General features: G+C 49.9%; 1 protein-coding gene across 2 annotated transcripts in view; it reads right to left on the bottom strand.

Moving 5' to 3' along the window:
• Window positions 1-2,170: 2,170 nt before the first annotated feature.
• The window catches only part of mapk8ip1 (mitogen-activated protein kinase 8 interacting protein 1), a 34,998-nt gene continuing 15,050 nt past the window's right edge, over window positions 2,171-22,118 (bottom strand). For both annotated transcript variants that reach the window (XM_031900483.1, XM_002934093.5), the window contains exons 2-12: window positions 20,779-20,893; window positions 19,024-19,251; window positions 7,204-7,285; window positions 6,312-7,124; window positions 6,119-6,194; window positions 5,776-5,948; window positions 5,510-5,616; window positions 4,956-5,075; window positions 4,269-4,339; window positions 4,021-4,119; window positions 2,171-3,091 (exon numbers count right to left, since the gene is read on the bottom strand). In XM_031900483.1, the coding sequence (XP_031756343.1) occupies window positions 3,019-3,091; window positions 4,021-4,119; window positions 4,269-4,339; window positions 4,956-5,075; window positions 5,510-5,616; window positions 5,776-5,948; window positions 6,119-6,194; window positions 6,312-7,124; window positions 7,204-7,285; window positions 19,024-19,251; window positions 20,779-20,893 (1,957 nt within the window). In that variant the 3' untranslated portion in view covers window positions 2,171-3,018. The remainder of the gene's footprint in view (window positions 3,092-4,020; window positions 4,120-4,268; window positions 4,340-4,955; window positions 5,076-5,509; window positions 5,617-5,775; window positions 5,949-6,118; window positions 6,195-6,311; window positions 7,125-7,203; window positions 7,286-19,023; window positions 19,252-20,778; window positions 20,894-22,118) is intronic.

The following is a 22,118-nucleotide window of genomic DNA, read 5'->3' on the forward strand; positions in this document are numbered from 1 at the left end:
GTCTGTCAGCCTGGTTTATTGGAAGAGCAAGGCTCCGGGCAAATACAAACATCTCCCAGGGTGCCATTACCAGGTAGACTGAAGGTAGACTGAAGGCAATGGCACCCTATACCCTATATTCCCTAAAGGGTTTCTGGTGTACCCTAGTCAGTGGGCACCAAATACCCTGGTATCTTCCGTGGCCCTAAACACCACTATCCTACTAAATTGATGATAAGATTACTGCTATATAAATTAATGTTCAAATGGTCTCTCTTTGGATTATCCAAAAAAAATACATGAGCGTTCACCCCGTGGCCAGCACCTCTGCAGCCACTGCCTGGGGGTTTGTCCAATCACCAACAAAAGGCGGCTAGCCTAAAAGGTTTGTTTTGTATCGTTTTAAAGGGGTTGTTAGCCCAGCCATGATGCTGTCCATGATGGTTTCCATTGATGCATTAGAGGGCAGCGAGCCCATAGATTGTATTTTATTCCTTCCCTGAGGCCCAGCTGCCCCCCCCCCCCCCCCCCCACTGGACTAATTGGTTCTGTCTCTTTAGACCGTTAAATTGTCTTGGTAACGGTTAGATACCAACCTTTCTTTCTGCCACCTCCGTGCCAGGCTCATTATCCTCCATGGCTAGGAATGAGATTGCTGCCATTACTCTCTGCCTGTTGCTTTTACTGGGCTTGGGGCTCTGCGCCCCCATTCACAACAGGTAACGCCCCCCCATATACATTGTGTGCCAGGTATCCGCGCCAGATTCTCATGTCTCCCCTTGTTTGCCTTCATCAGGTTCATTTCTCTTATGAATAATCAGGTGGAGCTGCAAGTGGAGCATTTTGGTCGTGTAGATGGTAAATATCCAGATCATTCTGTGCCCAATCTCGCATTGCTTATAGGGAATGAATAACAGGCACTGCCAGTCCCTATGCCAAATGTATTCTCTGTGGTGGGGGACTGGTCCAGACTGGAAGTCAAAATAGGCCCTGGCATTCCGAATACACAGAGGCCCAAACAGCCCCCCAACAGCCCAATAAATAGTGTCTATAATAATGTCTATGGCATCTTGCAGCAGCCCCTTTGGCATTTCCGGGGCCTGGTAGGGGATAAACTATCCATGCTGCCTTTAGGAGTGGTGCTTACAGGGCCCGTCAGACCAGCAGCTGTAGGTATTCGTATAGAAGGTGCTGAACTTACAACTTCCATTGGCTGGAGAATGTTTTTGGGTTGGACTGTCATAAGTTACATCACATTCAACCAGTGGTTTATGTGGAGTTAACTGCATCCCCCTTAACACATTTTGCCCCCCCATGTAATATGCACCACCCCCCAAAACTGGGGCATACAGAGACCCATCAGGAGAGGAGCACATGATTGTGCTGATTGGGGTTGCCACCTTTCTTCAGGAGTTGTACTGGCCTGCCATCCCGAATGGCTGGCGGATGGGGGGGCGGAGTATGGGGCGGGCAGGGGTGGGGTGAGGCTGATCAGTGTCGCCAGGAGATGGCTGCTTACGAAGAGCAGTTCTGAGGGTAAATAGTGAGTGTCTCTGGGGGGAAAAATGAGGTAGATTATAAATTTACATTATACTGGCACCGGTCCTAGCTAGTCATTTGCTGATAGGTCAGTGAAATACCGTCCCTAATACCCCCATACAGGGGCCAAGCTCAGTAGGGTTTGTGGACCCGTGTATGGCCACCTTTGCTGTTGGTCAGAAAGCACTAGTATCACCATATGCCACAATGCAAATAAGAACACTCATGGGTGGAGGCTAAGCTTGCCTGTAGGGCTATGGTTGCTTTACTGATGATGCTGTTTTCTCTGTATTTTATGGCCAATCACAACCCTTTGCAGAGTATGGCAATGTCCCCCGGCACCGGCCAAGGTATCACCACGTCACCAATTCCTCACCACTGAAAGAATCTGGCAAAAGCAAGCGGGACGATCCCGACAGCGCCGAGCTATACTACAATGATATCATGTAACTGTTTCTTTAAGTTCTGGGGTGCCCATGCTCCCCCAAACTGCTGAATAAACTGACTTTGCTCATTGGCACAGTGACATCACTGCCTTGCATCATGCGCCTTAATGACATCACACACTCTGTGCCAATCTGAGCTGCGCAGTTGTTTATCCACAGCCAATCACACGTTGGGGGCAGTTCTTGCCAAAGTAACCGAGCCAAAATCATTCTCAGTCAGTTTTATTGAGAAGCCTCAAAGCTGCCCCTTTGCCCCAACCCCCAGTGCTGCATCGAGTACCCTTTCTGTATCTTTAAATGAGCTTACAAGGGGGAGGGGGGGTCACGTAGGACCGCACACTGAGAAACTTAGCACCAATGGCCACCCAGAAAAAAAAAAAATACACTCTGTAACTCCTGAGACAACCTCGTTTTCTGGGTATAAATATACATACATTTAGCTCTGTGCTCATGTGGCCCTTGTACATGGCGCCTCCGTCTGGTAGGGGCCACAGCAGGCACCCAGCCACTCTATGGGCTCCCTATGCAAGTGCAGAAGCCGTCCCAGTGGTTACAAGTGTACGTGACTCTGTAAGCGTGCAAGCACCCACCTCAGTACATCCACACTCACACCCAAACCTGGAGCGATCACTCACCTGCATAGGCCCTGCTCGCACTCACACTCACTCTCTTGCATTATAAATACTCCTCTAAGTCCTGCTTTCCGCTGCCTTTCCCTCCTCCCTATGCTTCCCAGGTGGAGCCTTGAAAAGGGAGGTTGATGGGGATCTGAATGCAGTCATCTTCTGGTGTCCCCAAAGGAATGGGGAGTGGGGGGTTGGGGGGCAGAGAAGGCGGGTGAAATGGGAGTTCTTGGCAGAAGTTATAGGTGGGCACAATCCGCACTCGCCTTGGACCAACTGGCCTACAGGGTGGAGGCACAGACAGGAGGAGCGGAGGCCTGTCACCCCCTCTCGCCCTCCTTCCACCAGCCTGGCAGCGCCCTGCCCTCCGTCGCTCACACCTGAGCAGTATGTCCATGCACGGAACAAGGTTCCCTCGGTACACGGCGTGGTTATTCCAGATAGATGTCTTCTGTGGGACACGTATACTCCACAAACTCCTTGTAGAACTGCTGGAAGGCTCTTCTGTAGGGGAAGAAAGAGAAGGATCACTTAGATTGTAAGCTCTACGGGCCAGGGACCTCCTTCCTACTGTGTCTCATACCACATGGCACTTACTCCTGTGCATTTATATATATTTATTGTATTTATTATAACAATTGTCCTCCCTGTGTGTAATTTTGTATTTTGTAAGACTGTACAGCGCTGAGTACCCTTGTGGCACTTTGTAAATAAAGTTATACATACATACATACATACATAGTAGATGGAGCTCAAAGACATGTGTAAGTACATTAGGGCACCCCTAAAATGTGCCAGGCAGGATCCTAGTGAATCCCAGTGCCCCTATATATGTAAAAGGAACTGCCAGACCAGAAGATATATAATTAATCTTCAGCCAATGGGCTTGTGGGAAAATATTTTACATGACGACACTGACCAATAGCAATGAGCCTTTAGGGTAAGAGCCCACGGAGCGGTTCAGTCGCCTGTGATAGATGCGCTGCTATTAGGGGGGTTAGCAGTTCTCTGGCCCCTTATGCCCCTCCTACTGTAATGGCTGCTTATAGAACAACATGGGGGTATAATGGACTTGCATACAATTCCACTACATGTGATGCCTGGAGCTCAATGCCCCAGTGGGGGTCTGTACTTTACTCCTTTTGGACGGTTTAAAAGTACAGGGATCCCATTGCTTTAGGGGAAGGGAGAGACTGTCAGAGACTGGATTCTCTACATCCACTGGTAATGTCACCAGTAGGGGGCGACAAGGCTGATCATACATATAAGTGCAGCTAGTAGGCTAATTGATCCATGTCGTAGTCCTGCTGTATGTACGCTCATGTTCAGCAGCCCTGTGTTTTCTGTGGTGCCTTATTGTTTCTTAACTTCAGAGCTCTCTGGAGCTTTATATATATATATATATCTCTATATGAAGTTGTGCTATTCCTTACCCGATAGACTCTGCCAAGGGCTTTGTAGATTCCTCTGAGACAAAAACATGGCAAGCAAAGCGATGATCAGAAGGGTGTTTAGTGATAAAGCCAAAATATCTAAGAAAAAAATTGAGAAGAGATGGGGGTAATAAGAACACAAGGCTGGCAAAAGGGGGTATCTTATACCCCTTGCACTACTACACACACACAGAAACCACATGGAACCATCCCGCAGCATTGTCCCTTTGGGGGGATCGGGCACTCACTTGCTATTCTTGGGGTGATAGCTGCAGAAGGAAATATTCTTTAGCTGGAAGAAGTGACTGCATGTGTTGACCTGTAAGAGGCAAGAATAAGAAGGGAATGAATGGAAAGGGGTTTGAATGAAAGGTCGGGGGCTAATTTGTGGGGTGTAAGGGGGTCAGATTAGGTCAGGGACATTCAAGGTTCCCTGAAATAATAACACAAGCACTTGTATATGTATATATCACACAACACAGCAACAAGCCAATGCACTGTAGGGTTCCCTTTATGTACAGTTACTCTCTTTATATAAGGAAGCAGCACAGCTATGGGCACCAATATGGCCCCCTACATGAATGCTATAGTCTTGCACAGTGGAGCACACAGAAGCCTTCATGAACCTTCTTTGATCACATCCACACTGTAAGCGATTATTATGGAGACTCTCACTGATAACAGGTTAAGTTCTGGTCGACAAATTTACCAACACGTATTAGAACAAACTCAAGCTCTTTGGGCCATTATAATGTGTAATAATGTAGCCACTTGGCCAAAATGACCAGTAAGGGGTGCTGTTCTTTCATATTCATTATATTGTCATTTAAACAAATGTAAATTGCAAACGTGCTCAGAAGAGCAATCTGTAATCTAGAACATGGCAGAAAATATTGTATAATTCAACCCTCTCCTCAGAATAGTAGGTATTGTACCTGGCTGTGATCCAGGGGGTCTTCCCCCTGCACCGCAATTTTCACTCCTCGCATGCTTATCTCTAGGATACAGTTGGCCGGGGGATTGGACAGGACCGTTAGGCGGCGGGATACTGCGATCTGAAACACAAAAGGTCAATGAACGGTTAAAGCCCAGCAGAACATATTATGTAATACACAGAGGCCATGATTAACCCACAAAACATATTCTTGTAGATGATACTGAATGATGTCATCACTTTGGTGATGTCACTTGTCACCTGACTCACAGAATGTCTGTTACAAGTCACTGCTCATATGGTACATTATGCTTGTAGGTAGGATGACGGTACGGGGAGATCCCCTAACCCTTTATCATTGCTCAGAAACTGATGACTTCATGATTGATATCTCTATTGGTCTGAAGTCATAAGTCCAGTTCCCTGCTCTAGGGACATCCACCATGTGGTCCTCCAGCATCTACTGAACATCAATTCCCAGGATTCCTGAGTAAGCAGGGTGAAGCAGTTGCCCTAAGGACCCCCCAGCTCAAGTGATGGAAGGAGACAACTCACCTTTTGCATGGCGGTGCAGAGAACATCAGTCCCTTTGTGATACGGAACCTGCACAGAACCCAGAAACTTCAACCAGAACTGATCCACCCAATTAGGCGCTCGGCTTTCTGGGGGCAGAAGGAAAGTAAATAAAGCAGATCAGAATGCTAAGGGGTGCAAGAAACTGCTCTAGGTTGGTTGCCCATTGGAGCATGTGCCCATTAGAAGATCCTCTGGTCAACTGGATCAGTGGGTTATATATGTAGGTTTCCTACAGCCTTTGTTACCTGCAATGGGATCCGGCTCCTTGGTCACCTGTACGGCGTAGTAAGCAGGGAAGATCCCGCGCTCCCCAGTGCGCATGTTATATGCCTCATACCAGTAGTCCTCCGCCTGAACCTCCACCAACAGAGGGTCTTCTACCTCCAACTCCAGCTCATCGGGGTGACGGGGCATGAACCTAAAGGGAGATTGGGGGTACAATGGGTGGGGGTACAGTTAGGGAAAGCGAGGATCTAAAAATCAAAGACAGGGAGGTGATTAAACCAATAGACAGGGGGCAGTGTGAGCCAAGGAGGAAAGTGAGTGAGGAAGATCATGAGAATAAAGAAGACTAGGTGGGCATGTCACCTGAATACGGCTCGATGGGTCTGCTCCCGCTCCTCACCGTTTATCAGGCATGAAAATAACCCAAAGGACTCAGCGCCTGAGAGAGACCAATGGAATTACTTAGAGACAAGGCCTTCTACAGTACAAATACACTAGGAGACCTCCCAACACCCCTGCTTGGTCCAATACACAGACGACTCCAAGAAGAACTCACCGGTGCACCTCATACGCCCATTCATGAAGACATTGAGGAACTTTTTGGAGTAGGAGATGTCCCCGTCTGGGGATGAAGATTCCGAAAGGCACATGGACCTTCGAACCCGGTCACCTTCCCTCCCTGCACCTCCAATGTTATCTTCCTCTTCCTCCTCTTCATACTCCTCCCCAATGGCAGACTCGTAGGGGGAGGAGACGCAGTTGTCATACACAGTGCCACTGTCGCTGTCGTCGCTATAGCCCCCATAGCACTGCCTCAGGCTGACCAACTGCAATTGTACATTCTCGTCCACCACCAAGGTGTATTTCACAGAGTCATAAGATAGGCCACTGGTGTCTGAGCTGACTGAAGCCCTCTGAAGGCCCTGAGGACCTGTTCCCCTGCCTGGGCACCCTAGGTATCCCACCCCATCCTCCCCTTCCTCCTCCTCCTCGCTTATGGACAGCTGCTGACGCCCCCCATTAGTTGTGCGAACGTTAATGTCTGCGTCCGAGCTGACCGACATGCGGCAGGGTCCAGCTTGTGAGACAAAGGCTCTGTCAGATTCTGGGGGGTCCGAGCTCCTTTGCACAGGAGTCAGGAAAATCTCCTCTGTGGGCTCCAGCCTCACGTCAGTCTGGTAACGGATACGGTCTCGGTGGGGATCCAAGCGGCATCTGCTGGAGGAACGGTTGGAAGCGTCCGTGGTGCTTTGGGTGGAAGTGTGGCGCCGGCAGGGGGTATCTGTGGAGGTGCCTCGGTCTTGTGTGACAGCTGGCAGGTTTCCCTCGTCACTCAGACACACGTGCTCATTGGAGGGAGTGGTATCGCCTGGGGGCAACAGAATAAGGTTATGGAGAACATGACAAACCCCCCCAGGCTCCATAACAAATACACTTTGCCAATTTACCTGTCTTCAGTGGAGATGAGGAGCGGGACACACGATCCTGCCAACTATATTTCTTCGCCGAAGAGTTATTATTAAGGGTGTCCTACGGAAAGGAAGAACCTTATGTCTCTTGCACTTTATGAAACATCTCCCCCCATTGGCCTATTATATGTAGGCACCCACAGCAGCAGACTTGGGGGGCTGCAGGAAGCGGCCTTATTGCATACATTGGACCTATTTGGGCACTTGTATGCTGCAAATGCCACCCCCTCTCAAACTAGCAATAAACTAGGCAGAATCACCTTTTAAAGGCATAAGTTCCAGTAACTGCCCCAGGTCCTACCATATCTGGGGTCCCTTACTGCATAGTGAGGTAAGATTTGCAACTAACCACCATTGACCTTGGCCAAAACTGGACAAAAGGGCGGAGAAGTAACATATGGGAGGCGGGGTCATGACTCTTGGAGCGGGGTTGTTCCTTGTAGGGGCGAAGCCATGGCGTCAGAGGTGGTTATTGGCCAGATTATTAATTGGGTTTCACAAGACTGAAACTCAAACAGATAGTAAGACAAGATGGTGTCAGTGGAAGTTATTGTGTCCCTAGGTGTCGGGAGAAGGGGCTCTTGTATGTGTGGGATCCATTCTTAGCTAAAGGTTATGGCAGGTTGCTCAGATTTGAGGCTGGGGATCTGCAGGTTTTACCACCAAGTGTAATTCCACTTGCAGCCAGCAGAGGGTACTGTGGAACTGTTCCATTTGGTATAACTGCTTGCCTGCTGTTCCCCTACAGTTATTGATGAACACACTGCATGTTTGTTGGGCAGCATTGGGAGGGAAGCAGCCTGGGGTTCCCCGATACAGAGCTTTAGGGGTGCATTTATTAACACTGGAGACAAGCATCAACAGCGATGTTGCCCATAGCAACCAATCAGATCTTTGCTTTTGTTTTGTAACATGTAGATGACTCTTTAAATCTTATCGTGGCCCTAATATTCAGGATCCCTAATCGTTTCCAGGAAAACTCTGCCCACAATCCTTTGATCTTTATGTTGGGGGTTTCCCAGAAATGCACCTCAGTGCCCCCTGGGAAATGTAGGCTCGGTGAGGAGGTTTATCATTTAGGCATTCTCTGTGCATCCGATAATAGCACTGAAAGGGTGGGAATACGAGGGGCCGTGTCAGGCAGAGGGATCTCGGGCCACTTAAAGCCACTGCGGCCATTCTAGCTCAGCCGTAACCATGGCAACCGGTGAGCAGAGATAGAGTGAGGGAGTGACGGGCAGGGAGAGATGGCAGTGAAACTAGAGGAACCGAGGAGCTTGAGGAGAAAGAGAGAAAGATAAATGTTCAAAAAAACAGCGCAGGAGGCAGAGATGGGGGAGACAGACGGGGAAAACTGGTGGCAGAGAGATGCTCAGTGGGGTAACTAGAAGCAAGCCCCCCAATATTTCTACCAGTATATACTGAAATTGCCTTCTGCCCCCCCGTAACACAGGGATTAAAGAAGTGTGAGTAAGTGGGGGGGGGGGGGGGATAAAGGGATAAGGGGAGTGTGGCAAGTGGAGACAGATCATAATGATGAGGATACAGGATGTTCGGGTGAGGATCGCATCAATGAACCAGGCATAAAGTATGCTCCTGTATGCTCCTGTATGCCTGTGTATGCCTGTGTATGCTCCTGTATGCTCCTGTATGCCTGTGTATGCCTGTGTATGCTCTTGTATGCCTGTGTATGCTCCTGTATGCTCCTGTATGCCTGTGTATGCCTGTGTATGCTCCTGTATGCCTGTGTATGCTCCTGTATGCTCCTGTATGCCTGTGTATGCTCCTGTATGCCTGTGTATGCCTGTGTATGCTCCTGTATGCTCCTGTATGCCCGTGTATGCTCCTGTATGCTCCTGTATGCCTGTGTATGCTCCTGTATGCCTGTGTATGCTCCTGTATGCCTGTGTATGCTCCTGTATGCTCATGTATGCCTGTGTATGCTCCTGTATGCCTGTGTATGCTCCTGTATGCCCGTGTATGCTCCTGTATGCTCCTGTATGCCCGTGTATGCTCCTGTATATCCGTTTATGCCCGTGTATGCCCGTGTATGCTCCTGTATGCCCGTGTATGCTCCTGTATGACCGTGTATGTCTGTGTATGCCCGTGTATGCTCCCGTATGCCCGTGTATGCTCCTGTATGCCCGTTTATGCTCCTGTATGACCGTGTATGTCTGTGTATGCCCGTGTATGCTCCTTTATGCCTGTGTATGCCCCTGTATGCTCCTGTATGCTCCTGTATGCCCGAGTATGCTCCTGTATGCCCGTGTATGTCTGTGTATGCACCTGTATGCTCCTGTATTCCCATGTATGCCCGTGTATGTCTGTGTATGCCCGTGTATGCTCCTGTATGCCTGTGTATGCCCCTGTATGCTCCTGTATGCCCATGTATGCTCCAGTATGCCCATGTATGCTCCTGTATGCCTGTGTATGCTCCTGTATGCCTGTGTATGCTCCTGTATGCTCCTGTATGCCCATGTATGCCCGTGTATGTCTGTGTATGCCCGTGTATGCTCCTGTATGCTTCTGTATGCTTGTGTATGCCCCTGTATGATCCTGTATGCTCGTGTATGCTCCTGTATGCCTGTGTATGCCCCTGTATGCTCCTGTATGCCTGTGTATGCTTCTGTATGCTCATGTATGCTCCTGTATGCCCATGTATGCCCATGTATGTCTGTGTATGCCCGTGTATGCTCCTGTATGCTTGTGTATGCTTGTGTATGCCCCTGTATGCTCCTGTATGCCTGTGTATGCTCCTGTATGCTCCTGTATGCCTGTGTATGCCTGTGTATGCTCCTGTATGCCTGTGTATGCTCCTGTATGCTCCTGTATGCCTGTGTATGCTCCTGTATGCCTGTGTATGCCTGTGTATGCTCCTGTATGCTCCTGTATGCCCGTGTATGCTCCTGTATGCTCCTGTATGCCTGTGTATGCTCCTGTATGCCTGTGTATGCTCCTGTATGCCTGTGTATGCTCCTGTATGCTCATGTATGCCTGTGTATGCTCCTGTATGCCTGTGTATGCTCCTGTATGCCCGTGTATGCTCCTGTATGCTCCTGTATGCCCGTGTATGCTCCTGTATATCCGTTTATGCCCGTGTATGCTCCTGTATGCCCGTGTATGCTCCTGTATGCCCGTGTATGCTCCTGTATGACCGTGTATGTCTGTGTATGCCCGTGTATGCTCCCGTATGCCCGTGTATGCTCCTGTATGCCCGTTTATGCTCCTGTATGACCATGTATGTCTGTGTATGCCCGTGTATGCTCCTTTATGCCTGTGTATGCCCCTGTATGCTCCTGTATGCTCCTGTATGCCCGAGTATGCTCCTGTATGCCCGTGTATGTCTGTGTATGCACCTGTATGCTCCTGTATTCCCATGTATGCCCGTGTATGTCTGTGTATGCCCGTGTATGCTCCTGTATGCCTGTGTATGCCCCTGTATGCTCCTGTATGCCCATGTATGCTCCAGTATGCCCATGTATGCTCCTGTATGCCTGTGTATGCTCCTGTATGCCTGTGTATGCTCCTGTATGCTCCTGTATGCCCATGTATGCCCGTGTATGTCTGTGTATGCCCGTGTATGCTCCTGTATGCTTCTGTATGCTTGTGTATGCCCCTGTATGATCCTGTATGCTCGTGTATGCTCCTGTATGCCTGTGTATGCCCCTGTATGCTCCTGTATGCCTGTGTATGCTTCTGTATGCTCATGTATGCTCCTGTATGCCCATGTATGCCCATGTATGTCTGTGTATGCCCGTGTATGCTCCTGTATGCTTGTGTATGCTTGTGTATGCCCCTGTATGCTCCTGTATGCCCCTGTATGCTCCTGTATGTTCCTGTATGCCAGAGTATGCTCCTGTATGCCCATGTATGCCCATGTATGTCTGTGTATGCTCCTGTATGCTCCTGTATGCCCATGTATGCCCGTGTATGCTCCTGTATGCCTGTGTATGCCCCTGTATGCTCATGTATGCCTGTGTATGCTTCTGTATGCTCATGTATGCTCCTGTATGCCCATGTATGCCCATGTATGTCTGTGTATGCCCGTGTATGCTCCTGTATGCTTGTGTATGCTTGTGTATGCCCCTGTATGCTCCTGTATGTTCCTGTATGCCAGAGTATGCTCCTGTATGCCCATGTATGCCCGTGTATGTCTGTGTATGCCCCTGTATGCTCCTGTATGCCCATGTATGCCCGTGTATGTCTGTATATGCCCGTGTATGCTCCTGTATGCCTGTGTATACCCCTGTATGCTCCTGTATGCCCATGTATGCTCCTGTATGCCCATGTATGCTCCTGTATGCCTGTGTATGCCCCTGTATGCTCCAGTATGCCCATGTATGCTCCTGTATGCCTGTGTATGCTCCTGTATGCCTGTGTATGCTCCGGTATGCCCATGTATGCCCATGTATGTCTGTGTATGCCCCTGTATACTCCTGTATGCCCATGTATACTCCTGTATGCCTGTGTTTGCTCCTGTATGCCCGTGTATACTCCTGTATGCCCATGTATACTCCTGTATGCCTGTGTATGCTCCTGTATGCCAGTGTATGCTTCTGTATGCCTGTGTATGCTCCTGTATGCCCGTGTATGCTCCTGTATGCCCGTGTATACTCCTGTATGCCCATGTATACTCCTGTATGCCAGTGTATGCTCCTGTATGCCAGTGTATGCTCCTGTATGCCCGTGTATGCTCCTGTATGCCCGTGTATGCTCCTGTATGCCCATGTATGCTCCTGTATGCCCGTGTATGCTCCTGTATGCCTGTGTATGCCCCTGTATGCCCCTGTATGCTCCTGAATGCTCCTGTATGCTCCTGTATGCCCGTGTATGCTCCTGTATGTCTGTGTATGCCCGTGTATGCCCATGTATGCTCCTGTATGCCCGTGTATGCCCATGTATGCTCCTGTATGCCCGTGTATGCCCATGTATGCTCCTGTATGCCCCTGTATGCTCCTGTATGCCCGTGTATGCTCCTGTATGCTCCTGTATGCCCCTGTATGCTCCTGTATGCCCGTGTATGCCCATGTATGCTCCTGTATGCCCCTGTATGCTCCTGTATGCCCGTGTATGCTCCTGTATGCTCCTGTATGCTCCTGTATGCCCGTGTATGCTCCTGTATGACTCTGTATGACCTGCATCCTGCAAGTCTCCATATTTAAGGGGTTGAAGCAAAGGATTCTGGGCGAGTACAAATAAAATGACAGGGAATGTGTGAGCAGAAAGGGTGTTGGGTGATACGGAGAGAAACAAGGGAGGGGCACAGATAAGAAGGCAATTGTAAGGCCACAGGGTGGGGGTGGGGGGAGATTAAGGGAAGACATAGGGGGATAAACTATTTCCCTGCCCTCATCCTATTAGCAGCCACTGGCCGGATTAAATGGCTTCTATTAGCCGAGATTACTGAGCCGAGACACAGGGGCCCTCACGGGATACTCCCTTACGTCTGCCGGGGGGGGGCCTGCTCTGAGCCCATGCACCCCACTCTAAAAACTAGGGGCACCCCATATCCTACACAGGGATAGGGAGGGTTTATACATGAGTGGGTCCCTGAACTGCTGCACCCCACTCTATAAACTAGGGGCACCCCATATCCTACACACAGATAGGGAAGGTTTATACACGAGTGGGTCCCTGAACTGCTGCACCCCACTCTATAAACTAGGGGCACCCCATATCCTACACACAGATAGGGAAGGTTTATACACGAGTGGGTCCCTAAACTGCTGCACCCCACTCTATAAACTAGGGGCACCCCATATCCTACACACAGATAGGGAAGGTTTATACACGAGTGGGTCCCTGAACTGCTGCACCCCACTCTATAAACTAGGGGCACCCCATATCCTACACACAGATAGGGAAGGTTTATACACGAGTGGGTCCCTGAACTGCTGCACCCCACTCTATAAACTAGGGGCACCCCATATCCTACACACAGATAGGGAACATTTATACATGAGTGGGTCCTGAACTGCTGCACCCCACTCTATAAACTAGGGGGTCCCCGGCCCATATCCTACACACAGATAGGGAAGATTTATACACGAGTGGGTCCCTGAACTGCTGCACCCCACTTTATAAACTAGGGGCACCCCATATCCTACACACAGATAGGGAAGGTTTATACACGAGTGGGTCCCTGAACTGCTGCACCCCACTCTATAAACTAGGGGCACCCATATCCTACACACAGATAGGGAGGGTTTATACATGAGTGGGTCCCTGAACTGCTGCACCCCACTTTATAAACTAGGGGCACCCCATATCCTACACACAGATAGGGAGGGTTTATACACGAGTGGGTCCCTGAACTGCTGCACCCCACTTTATAAACTAGGGGCACCCCATATCCTACACACGGATAGGGAAGGTTTATACATGAGTGGGTCCCTGAACTGCTGCACCCCACTTTATAAACTAGGGGCACCCCATATCCTACACACAGATAGGGAGGGTTTATACACGAGTGGGTCCCTGAACTGCTGCACCCCACTCTATAAACTAGGGGCACCCCATATCCTACACACGGATAGGGAAGGTTTATACATGAGTGGGTCCCTGAACTGCTGCACCCCACTCTATAAACTAGGGGCACCCCATATCCTACACACAGATAGGGAAGGTTTATACACGAGTGGGTCCCTGAACTGCTGCACCCCACTCTATTAACTAGGGGCACCCCATCTCCTACACACAGATAGGGAAGGTTTATACACGAGTGGGTCCCTGAACTGCTGCACCCCACTTTATAAACTAGGGGGCCCCATATCCTACACACAGATAGGGAAGGTTTATACACGAGTGGGTCCCTGAACTGCTGCACCCCACTCTATAAACTAGGGGCACCCCATATCCTACACACAGATAGGGAAGGTTTATACACGAGTGGGTCCCTAAACTGCTGCACCCCACTCTATAAACTAGGGGCACCCCATATCCTACACACAGATAGGGAAGGTTTATACACAAGTGGGTCCCTAAACTGCTGCACCCCACTCTATAAACTAGGGGGTCCCCGGCCCATATCCTACACAGGGATAGGGAGGGTTTATACATGAGTGGGTCCCTGAACTGCTGCACCCCACTCTATAAACTAGGGGGTCCCCGGCCCATATCCTACACAGGGATAGGGAGGGTTTATACATGAGTGGGTCCCTGAACTGCTGCACCCCACTCTATAAACTAGGGGGTCCCCGGCCCATATCCTACACACAGATAGGGAACATTTATACATGAGTGGGTCCCTGAACTGCTGCACCCCACTTTATAAACTAGGGGGTCCCCGGCCCATATCCTACACACAGATAGGGAACATTTATACATGAGTGGGTCCCTGAACTGCTGCACCCCACTCTATAAACTAGGGGCACCCCATATCCTACACACAGATAGGGAGGGTTTATACATGAGTGGGTCCCTGAACTGCTGCACCCCACTCTATAAACTAGGGGCACCCCATATCCTACACACAGATAGGGAAGGTTTATACACGAGTGGGTCCCTAAACTGCTGCACCCCACTCTATAAACTAGGGGCACCCCATATCCTACACACAGATAGGGAAGGTTTATACACAAGTGGGTCCCTAAACTGCTGCACCCCACTCTATAAACTAGGGGCACCCCATATCCTACACACAGATAGGGAAGGTTTATACACGAGTGGGTCCCTGAACTGCTGCACCCCACTTTATAAACTAGGGGCACCCCATATCCTACACACAGGGAAGGTTTATACATGAGTGGGTCCCTGAACTGCTGCACCCCACTTTATAAACTAGGGGCACCCCATATCCTACACACAGATAGGGAAGGTTTATACACGAGTGGGTCCCTAAACTGCTGCACCCCACTCTATAAACTAGGGGCACCCCATATCCTACACACAGATAGGGAAGGTTTATACACAAGTGGGTCCCTAAACTGCTGCACCCCACTCTATAAACTAGGGGCACCCCATATCCTACACACAGATAGGGAAGGTTTATACACGAGTGGGTCCCTGAACTGCTGCACCCCACTCTATAAACTAGGGGAACCCCATATCCTACACAGGGATAGGGAAGGTTTATACATGAGTGGGTCCCTGAACTGCTGCACCCCACTCTATAAACTAGGGGCACCCCATATCCTACACAGGGATAGGGAAGGTTTATACACGAGTGGGTCCCTGAACTGCTGCACCCCACTTTATAAACTAGGGGCACCCCATATCCTACACACAGATAGGGAAGGTTTATACACGAGTGGGTCCCTGAACTGCTGCACCCCACTCTATAAACTAGGGGCACCCCATATCCTACACACAGATAGGGAAGGTTTATACACGAGTGGGTCCCTGAACTGCTGCACCCCACTCTATAAACTAGGGGCACCCCATATCCTACACACAGATAGGGAAGATTTATACACGAGTGGGTCCCTGAACTGCTGCACCCCACTTTATAAACTAGGGGGCCCCATATCCTACTCAGGGATAGGGAAGGTTTATACATGAGTGGGTCCCTGAACTGCTGCACCCCACTCTATAAACTAGGGGCACCCCATATCCTACACACAGGGAAGGTTTATACATGAGTGGGTCCCTGAACTGCTGCACCCCACTCTATAAACTAGGGGCACCCCATATCCTACACACAGGGAAGGTTTATACATGAGTGGGTCCCTGAACTGCTGCACCCCACTCTATAAACTAGGGGCACCCCATATCCTACTCAGGGATAGGGAAGGTTTATACACGAGTGGGTCCCTGAACTGCTGCCCCACAAGGTGCTACTATGGGGTACTCTGTAAGGACTGCCCTCAGGGAAGGGCAGATGGGACATTTGGCTGAGAAACACCCTTGCTATAAAAATGAGCAACCTGCAGACTTCCAGCTGTTGTTGAACTACAACTCCCAGATTTGTTAAATAATACGTTACCCTCTATCCACCACCCAGGGCTTTTCACTACTACCTGTTCTATAGCCACTAGCTAAGTAAAGTCAAAAGGATAAATCACCATTGTGGTCATTTGGAGCATGTTGGGAGTTGTAGTTCTTTGTACAATAATATTACAATGAGTGCATCACTGTATATAGAGGATACAGATCCCGTATTTGAGCCATTTATTTATCTGGATGTCAGCTGACCCCCTCAGATCACTGTTGTGCCCTACAGAGAGTGTTCTGGATGTTCTGGTTGGGTCCTGGCCGGTGTGCATTGCACTATGGGAGTGCACGGGAATCATGGGAAACAACCTTGTGCAGATATGGAAAGCTCACAGTCAGTGGGTCCCTAGGCAGGTATTACAGGCCGGACTGGCAATCTGTGGGTCTGGCAAATGCCAGAGGGGCTGCTGTAACATGCCATAGACACTGACTATTTATTGGGCTGCTGGGGGGGGCTGTTTGTGCCTCTGGGTACTGGGAATGCCAGGGGGGCTGTAAGGTGCCATAGACAGTCACTATTTATTGGGCTGGGGGGGCTGTTTGTGCCTCTGGGTACTGGGAATGCCAGGGGGGCTGTAAGGTGCCACAGACACTCACTATTTATTGGGCTGGGGGGGCTGTTTGTGCCTCTGGGTACTGGGAATGCCAGGGGGCTGTAAGGTGCCATAGACAGTCACTATTTATGGGCTGGGGGGGGCTGTTTGTGCCTCTGGGTACTGGGAATGCCAGGGGGGCTGTAAGGTGCCACAGGCACTCACTATTTATTGGGCTGGGGGGGGCTGTTTGTGCCTCTGGGTACTGGGAATGCCAGGGGGGCTGTAAGGTGCCACAGACAGTCACTATTTATTGGGCTGGGGGGGGCTGTTTGTGCCTCTGGGTACTGGGAATGCCAGAGGGGCTGCTGTAAGGTGCCACAGACAGTCACTATTTATTGGGCTGGGGGGGGCTGTTTGTGCCTCTGGGTACTGGGAATGCCAGGGGGCTGTAAGATGCCATAGACACTCACTATTTATTGGGCTGGGGGGGGCTGTTTGTGCCTCTGGGTACTGGGAATGCCAGGGGGGCTGTAAGGTGCCACAGACAGTCACTATTTATTGGGCTGGGGGGGCTGTTTGTGCCTCTGGGTACTGGGAATGCCAGGGGGGCTGTAAGGTGCCACAGTCACTCACTATTTATTGGGCTGGGGGGGCTGTTTGTGCCTCTGGGTACTGGGAATGCCAAGGGGGCTGTAAGGTGCCATAGACAGTCACTATTTATTGGGCTGGGGGGGGGCTGTTTGTGCCTCTGGGTACTGGGAATGCCAGGGGGGCTGTAAGGTGCCATAGACAGTCACTATTTATTGGGCTGGGGGGGCTGTTTTGTGCCTCTGGGTACTGGGATAGCCAGGGGGGCTGTAAGGTGCCACAGACACTCACTATTTATTGGGCTGGGGGGGCTGTTTGTGCCTCTGGGTACTGGGAATGCCAGGGGGGCTGTAAGGTGCCATAGACAGTCACTATTTATTGGGCTGGGGGGGGCTGTTTGTGCCTCTGGGTACTGGAATGCCAGGGGGCTGTAAGATGCCATAGACACTCACTATTTATTGGGCTGGGGGGGCTGTTTGTGCCTCTGGGTACTGGGAATGCCAGGGGGGCTGTAAGGTGCCACAGACAGTCACTATTTATTGGGCTGGGGGGGCTGTTTGTGCCTCTGGGTACTGGGAATGCCAGGGGGGCTGTAAGGTGCCACAGTCACTCACTATTTATTGGGCTGGGGGGGCTGTTTGTGCCTCTGGGTACTGGGAATGCCAGGGGGGCTGTAAGGTGCCACAGACAGTCACTATTTATTGGGCTGGGGGGGCTGTTTGTGCCTCTGGGTACTGGGAATGCCAGGGGGGGCTGTAAGGTGCCCACAGTCACTCACTATTTATTGGGCTGGGGGGCTGTTTGTGCCTCTGGGTACTGGGAATGCCAGGGGGGCTGTAAGGTGCCACAGTCACTCACTATTTATTGGGCTGGGGGGGCTGTTTGTGCCTCTGGGTACTGGGAATGCCAGGGGGGCTGTAAGGTGCCACAGACAGTCACTATTTATTGGGCTGGGGGGGCTGTTTGTGCCTCTGGGTACTGGGAATGCCAGGGGGGCTGTAAGGTGCCACAGACAGTCACTATTTATTGGGCTGGGGGGGCTGTTTGTGCCTCTGGGTACTGGGAATGCCAGGGGGGCTGTAAGGTGCCATAGACAGTCACTATTTATTGGGCTGGGGGGGGCTGTTTGTGCCTCTGGGTACTGGGAATGCCAGGGGGGCTGTAAGGTGCCACAGACAGTCACTATTTATTGGGATGGGGGGGGCTGTTTGGGCCTCTGTGTAGCCCCTCTTGGTGGCTATTGACAATACAATATAAGCAACAGACACCGACTTTTCCCTTTGCTAATTGAGTTCTGGAAGCTGAAAACTGAACCTTTATATTATACGCCATGGCGCAGGCTTCTCTGGGGTGGAACAAGATGGTGGAATGTATTGTTCACTTTTTAGTGGTAAATATCCAGGGTGCCTACCCCTGAGGTACTAGGGTTGGTTCCGCCAATGAGCATTATGTAAAGCAAAAGCAGAATCAGATTGGGGTGTTCGGCCACCCTGGGGCCCCCCACCCAAGTCGTCAGCAAGTCAGCAAATCTCCACCCACCATGCTCGCCCTTTGCCTTTGCACAGTGTTGTGTCACTTTGTTTTATTTACATCAGGGGTGGAGCCCCAAGAGCCAGGCAGGGACAGGGGGGCCCCCAAGTCCCCAAATGGGAGAGACCATAGGGCAGAAAGGTAGAGTTACCCTCCTGGGCAATACCATTGTATCTGTAGGTGCCTGCCTGCTTGTTGGATACAAGTTTGGTACCTGGGTCCGTGGCGCCGCCTGGGGGAAGAGGTTGAGGGTGGTCGGTCTCTTGGGTCTGTAGGTGTCCATCGATGGAGGGGCCAGAGGTCGGGACACAGCAGAGGGACAAGTCTCCTCTTCAGTGATCTGGCCAGCATCGATTAAGTCCAACTGCAGCATCTCCGCCTGGATCCGACTGGCAGCTCCCCCTCCTCCTGGGGCTGGACCAGGCTCCGAACGCAGGCGGCTCTGGGGGATCAGGAGACAGAGTCATGGGACCGGAGGGAGGGAGAGAGGGACAAGTGACATCATGTGATGGGGGGCAGCATGACTGCCAGGGGACAAAAAGGGGCAAAGTTTTGGTGTCCCAAAGGGAGAGCAGACTGAGTGGGAGAGACTACCCGGAGTGACAGAGCAGATGGGAGAAATAAAGAGACAGACACATGGGTCCTACTGGTGGAAAAGAGAAGGCGTCCCATGTCAGGGGCCCTGATTGGCACTGGTACTGCTGCAGAATAGCAATGAGAGGCAAAGGGCCCAGCAGCGCGGGGGGGGGGCAAAGCCAGGGGGCAGCAGCGGACAATGGGAAAGAACAACAGAGACAGACAGATGCATCCAAACATGAGCTCAGCTCCCTGCAGGGACCGTGTGTCCTACACAGAGACAGCCAGCCAACTGGAGCAGATGGGCAATGACACGTGCACTCTCACACGTGCACTCTCACATGCGTGCACACTCACGCACATTTATGCGCATTGATATATAAAGTAATTTCTATTTAAATTGTAAGATCTGTTGAGCAGGTATTTGTATGTTTAATCCATGAACCCTTCTAATATACAGTGATGAGGAATAAATCATCATACTGTAAATACATGTTAATAATACAGTGAACAATGTACCCCAGTTGCAAGATATAAGGATATTATAAGTCACCAAAGACTTCTGAAGGCCGAGTGCTTTTATACAGGTCATGGAACTCCCAGGTGACTTCTAATATTCTCATATTTTACAAAAGGGGGCACTTTATTTATTATAATATACAAGAGTCATGTGACAGAAATGACATCACTAAGCACCGATTATAACTATTACAGTATATTTACAGCTCTTGTATATTGTATAGTGAATAAAGTACCCTCTATTGTAAAATATAAGGGTATTATAAATTTGATGACCATATAAAAGCATGAGGGGAACTTTATTTATAGAAGTTTTAGTGAGTCATGTGACATAAATTATGTCACTAAGCTCCGATTATAGCTGATGACATCACTAAGCACAGTTTATAAGGATATAATTTACAGTTTGGTCCCATAGGGAAATGACCAAACTGTATATTATAATAATATAAACTGACAGTGGCAGCTTTATACCTGGTATTGCCCTAGGCACGGCCCCATGCCACCCCCTACATAAATGGTACATGCACAGGACAGTCCATACACGTGGGGTTCCATGTTGCCCTATACACATGCCCTAGGGTGCCCAGGAGCAGTGGCAGAGGGGCTCGGCTGGAAGACCAATTAGGCACAGGGGACAAAGCCTATTTGCTCTCCTAGATACACCTGCAGGCCCAGTATGTAGGCCTACTAGAGTAACCTGAGTGCCCTTCTATTAAAGAGCCCTTTGCTATGCTGATGGTTCTGTAAAGAGCTGGCAGCAACTCTAGACATAGATATACATATAAATATATATATATATAGCAATATAGATACTGCCCCCCCCAGGAATACATATATCTTGTTACATTCCCCCTCCCCCAGCGACACTCACCTTGCAGCGCTGGCTGTCATTACAGTGCAAACTGATCCCACATTCATCTGTGATCTCCGTGATTTCCGATAAATCTTCATCTTCGAACTCCTCCAGCGTGATATCGTGTGTGAGCCTGGGGAGCACAAATCAATAGGTGGGGGGTGAGTCTCCAGTCAAAGGCCCATCCATCTTGCGCAATAAAATCGCCGCTGCCGGCCCACAGATTCCATCATGCTGTAAAAAAGCTTTATTTAACCCTTGGTATATTACACTGAAGAATTCTGGGAGTTTTGGTACGGCAAAATTTGGGTAGAGCAAAAGGGTTTATGCCCCCTGATTCCTCTGTCATATAATTAAGGGAAAAATAATGTAATTATCTCTATATGTAAGGTACCAGCAAGGGGCCTGACACAGTGCTGGGAATCAGCATTCTCATTGGTCACTTCTTCTGCATTTATAATGAGGTTTTTATCAGTAGAATTCTCATTGGTGAATTTTCTTACATCTATAATGATGTTTTTTGGCAGCTTCTATAGCAAAACTAGGGGGCGCAGTGGGACAGCATCATGGCTGGGTTTTTATTTTCCATTGGGGCCCCATTCTATTTGTTGGAAGGGCCCTCCTTCTAGGGGCCCAGGTAGCCTATGGGTTAACATCGAGGGCCCCTAGGAGGGAGGGCCCTGAGATTCCTGATGGTGACCTGCCTATGATATAGTTGTATAAGAAGAACAGACTGAGCCAACGTGAGCGATGGCGCCACAGGCTAAAGGTGTCAGGTTCGGCACGTTGTCCACACCGTGATTTATCCTGGGCCAGAAGCTATAAATAAGGGAAAAGCCGACACGGTGCCAGCGGGACGCCAAGTGCGGGGGGAGATTAATCGCCTGTAGTACAAGAGAATTGTTGATACCACTTTAATAGCTCAAGGGTACGGGCTCTCTTGGGGCCAGCTTTCCTGATGGACACACAAAAGAACCAATGGGAACCCTAAATATATACATAGGCTTAGGGGCACATTCACTAATCCACGAATCCGAATGGGAAAAAATCGGATTGGAAACGAAAATTTAGCGACTTTTTCGTCGCCGTCGCGTTTTTTTTTCGTATTTGGCGCGTTTTTTTTGTCTCCGTCGTGATTTTTCCGTATTGAGCAATAGTAAACGGCGGAAAAACCAATCCGATTTTTTCGCAACGGTGGCGAAAAAGTCACGGGACATACGAAAAAGTCACCACGGCGATGAAAAAGTCGCAAAAATACCGATCATTACGAAAAAACGTGTTCGGACGCTTTCGGTCCGTTCGTGGATTAGTAAATCTGCCCCTTAGGGGCTGATTTACTAAGACACGATTTCGAATCC

The sequence above is a fragment of the Xenopus tropicalis genome, chromosome 4 (genome assembly GCF_000004195.4).
Source record: "Xenopus tropicalis strain Nigerian chromosome 4, UCB_Xtro_10.0, whole genome shotgun sequence".
Taxonomy (NCBI): Eukaryota; Metazoa; Chordata; class Amphibia; order Anura; family Pipidae; genus Xenopus; species Xenopus tropicalis.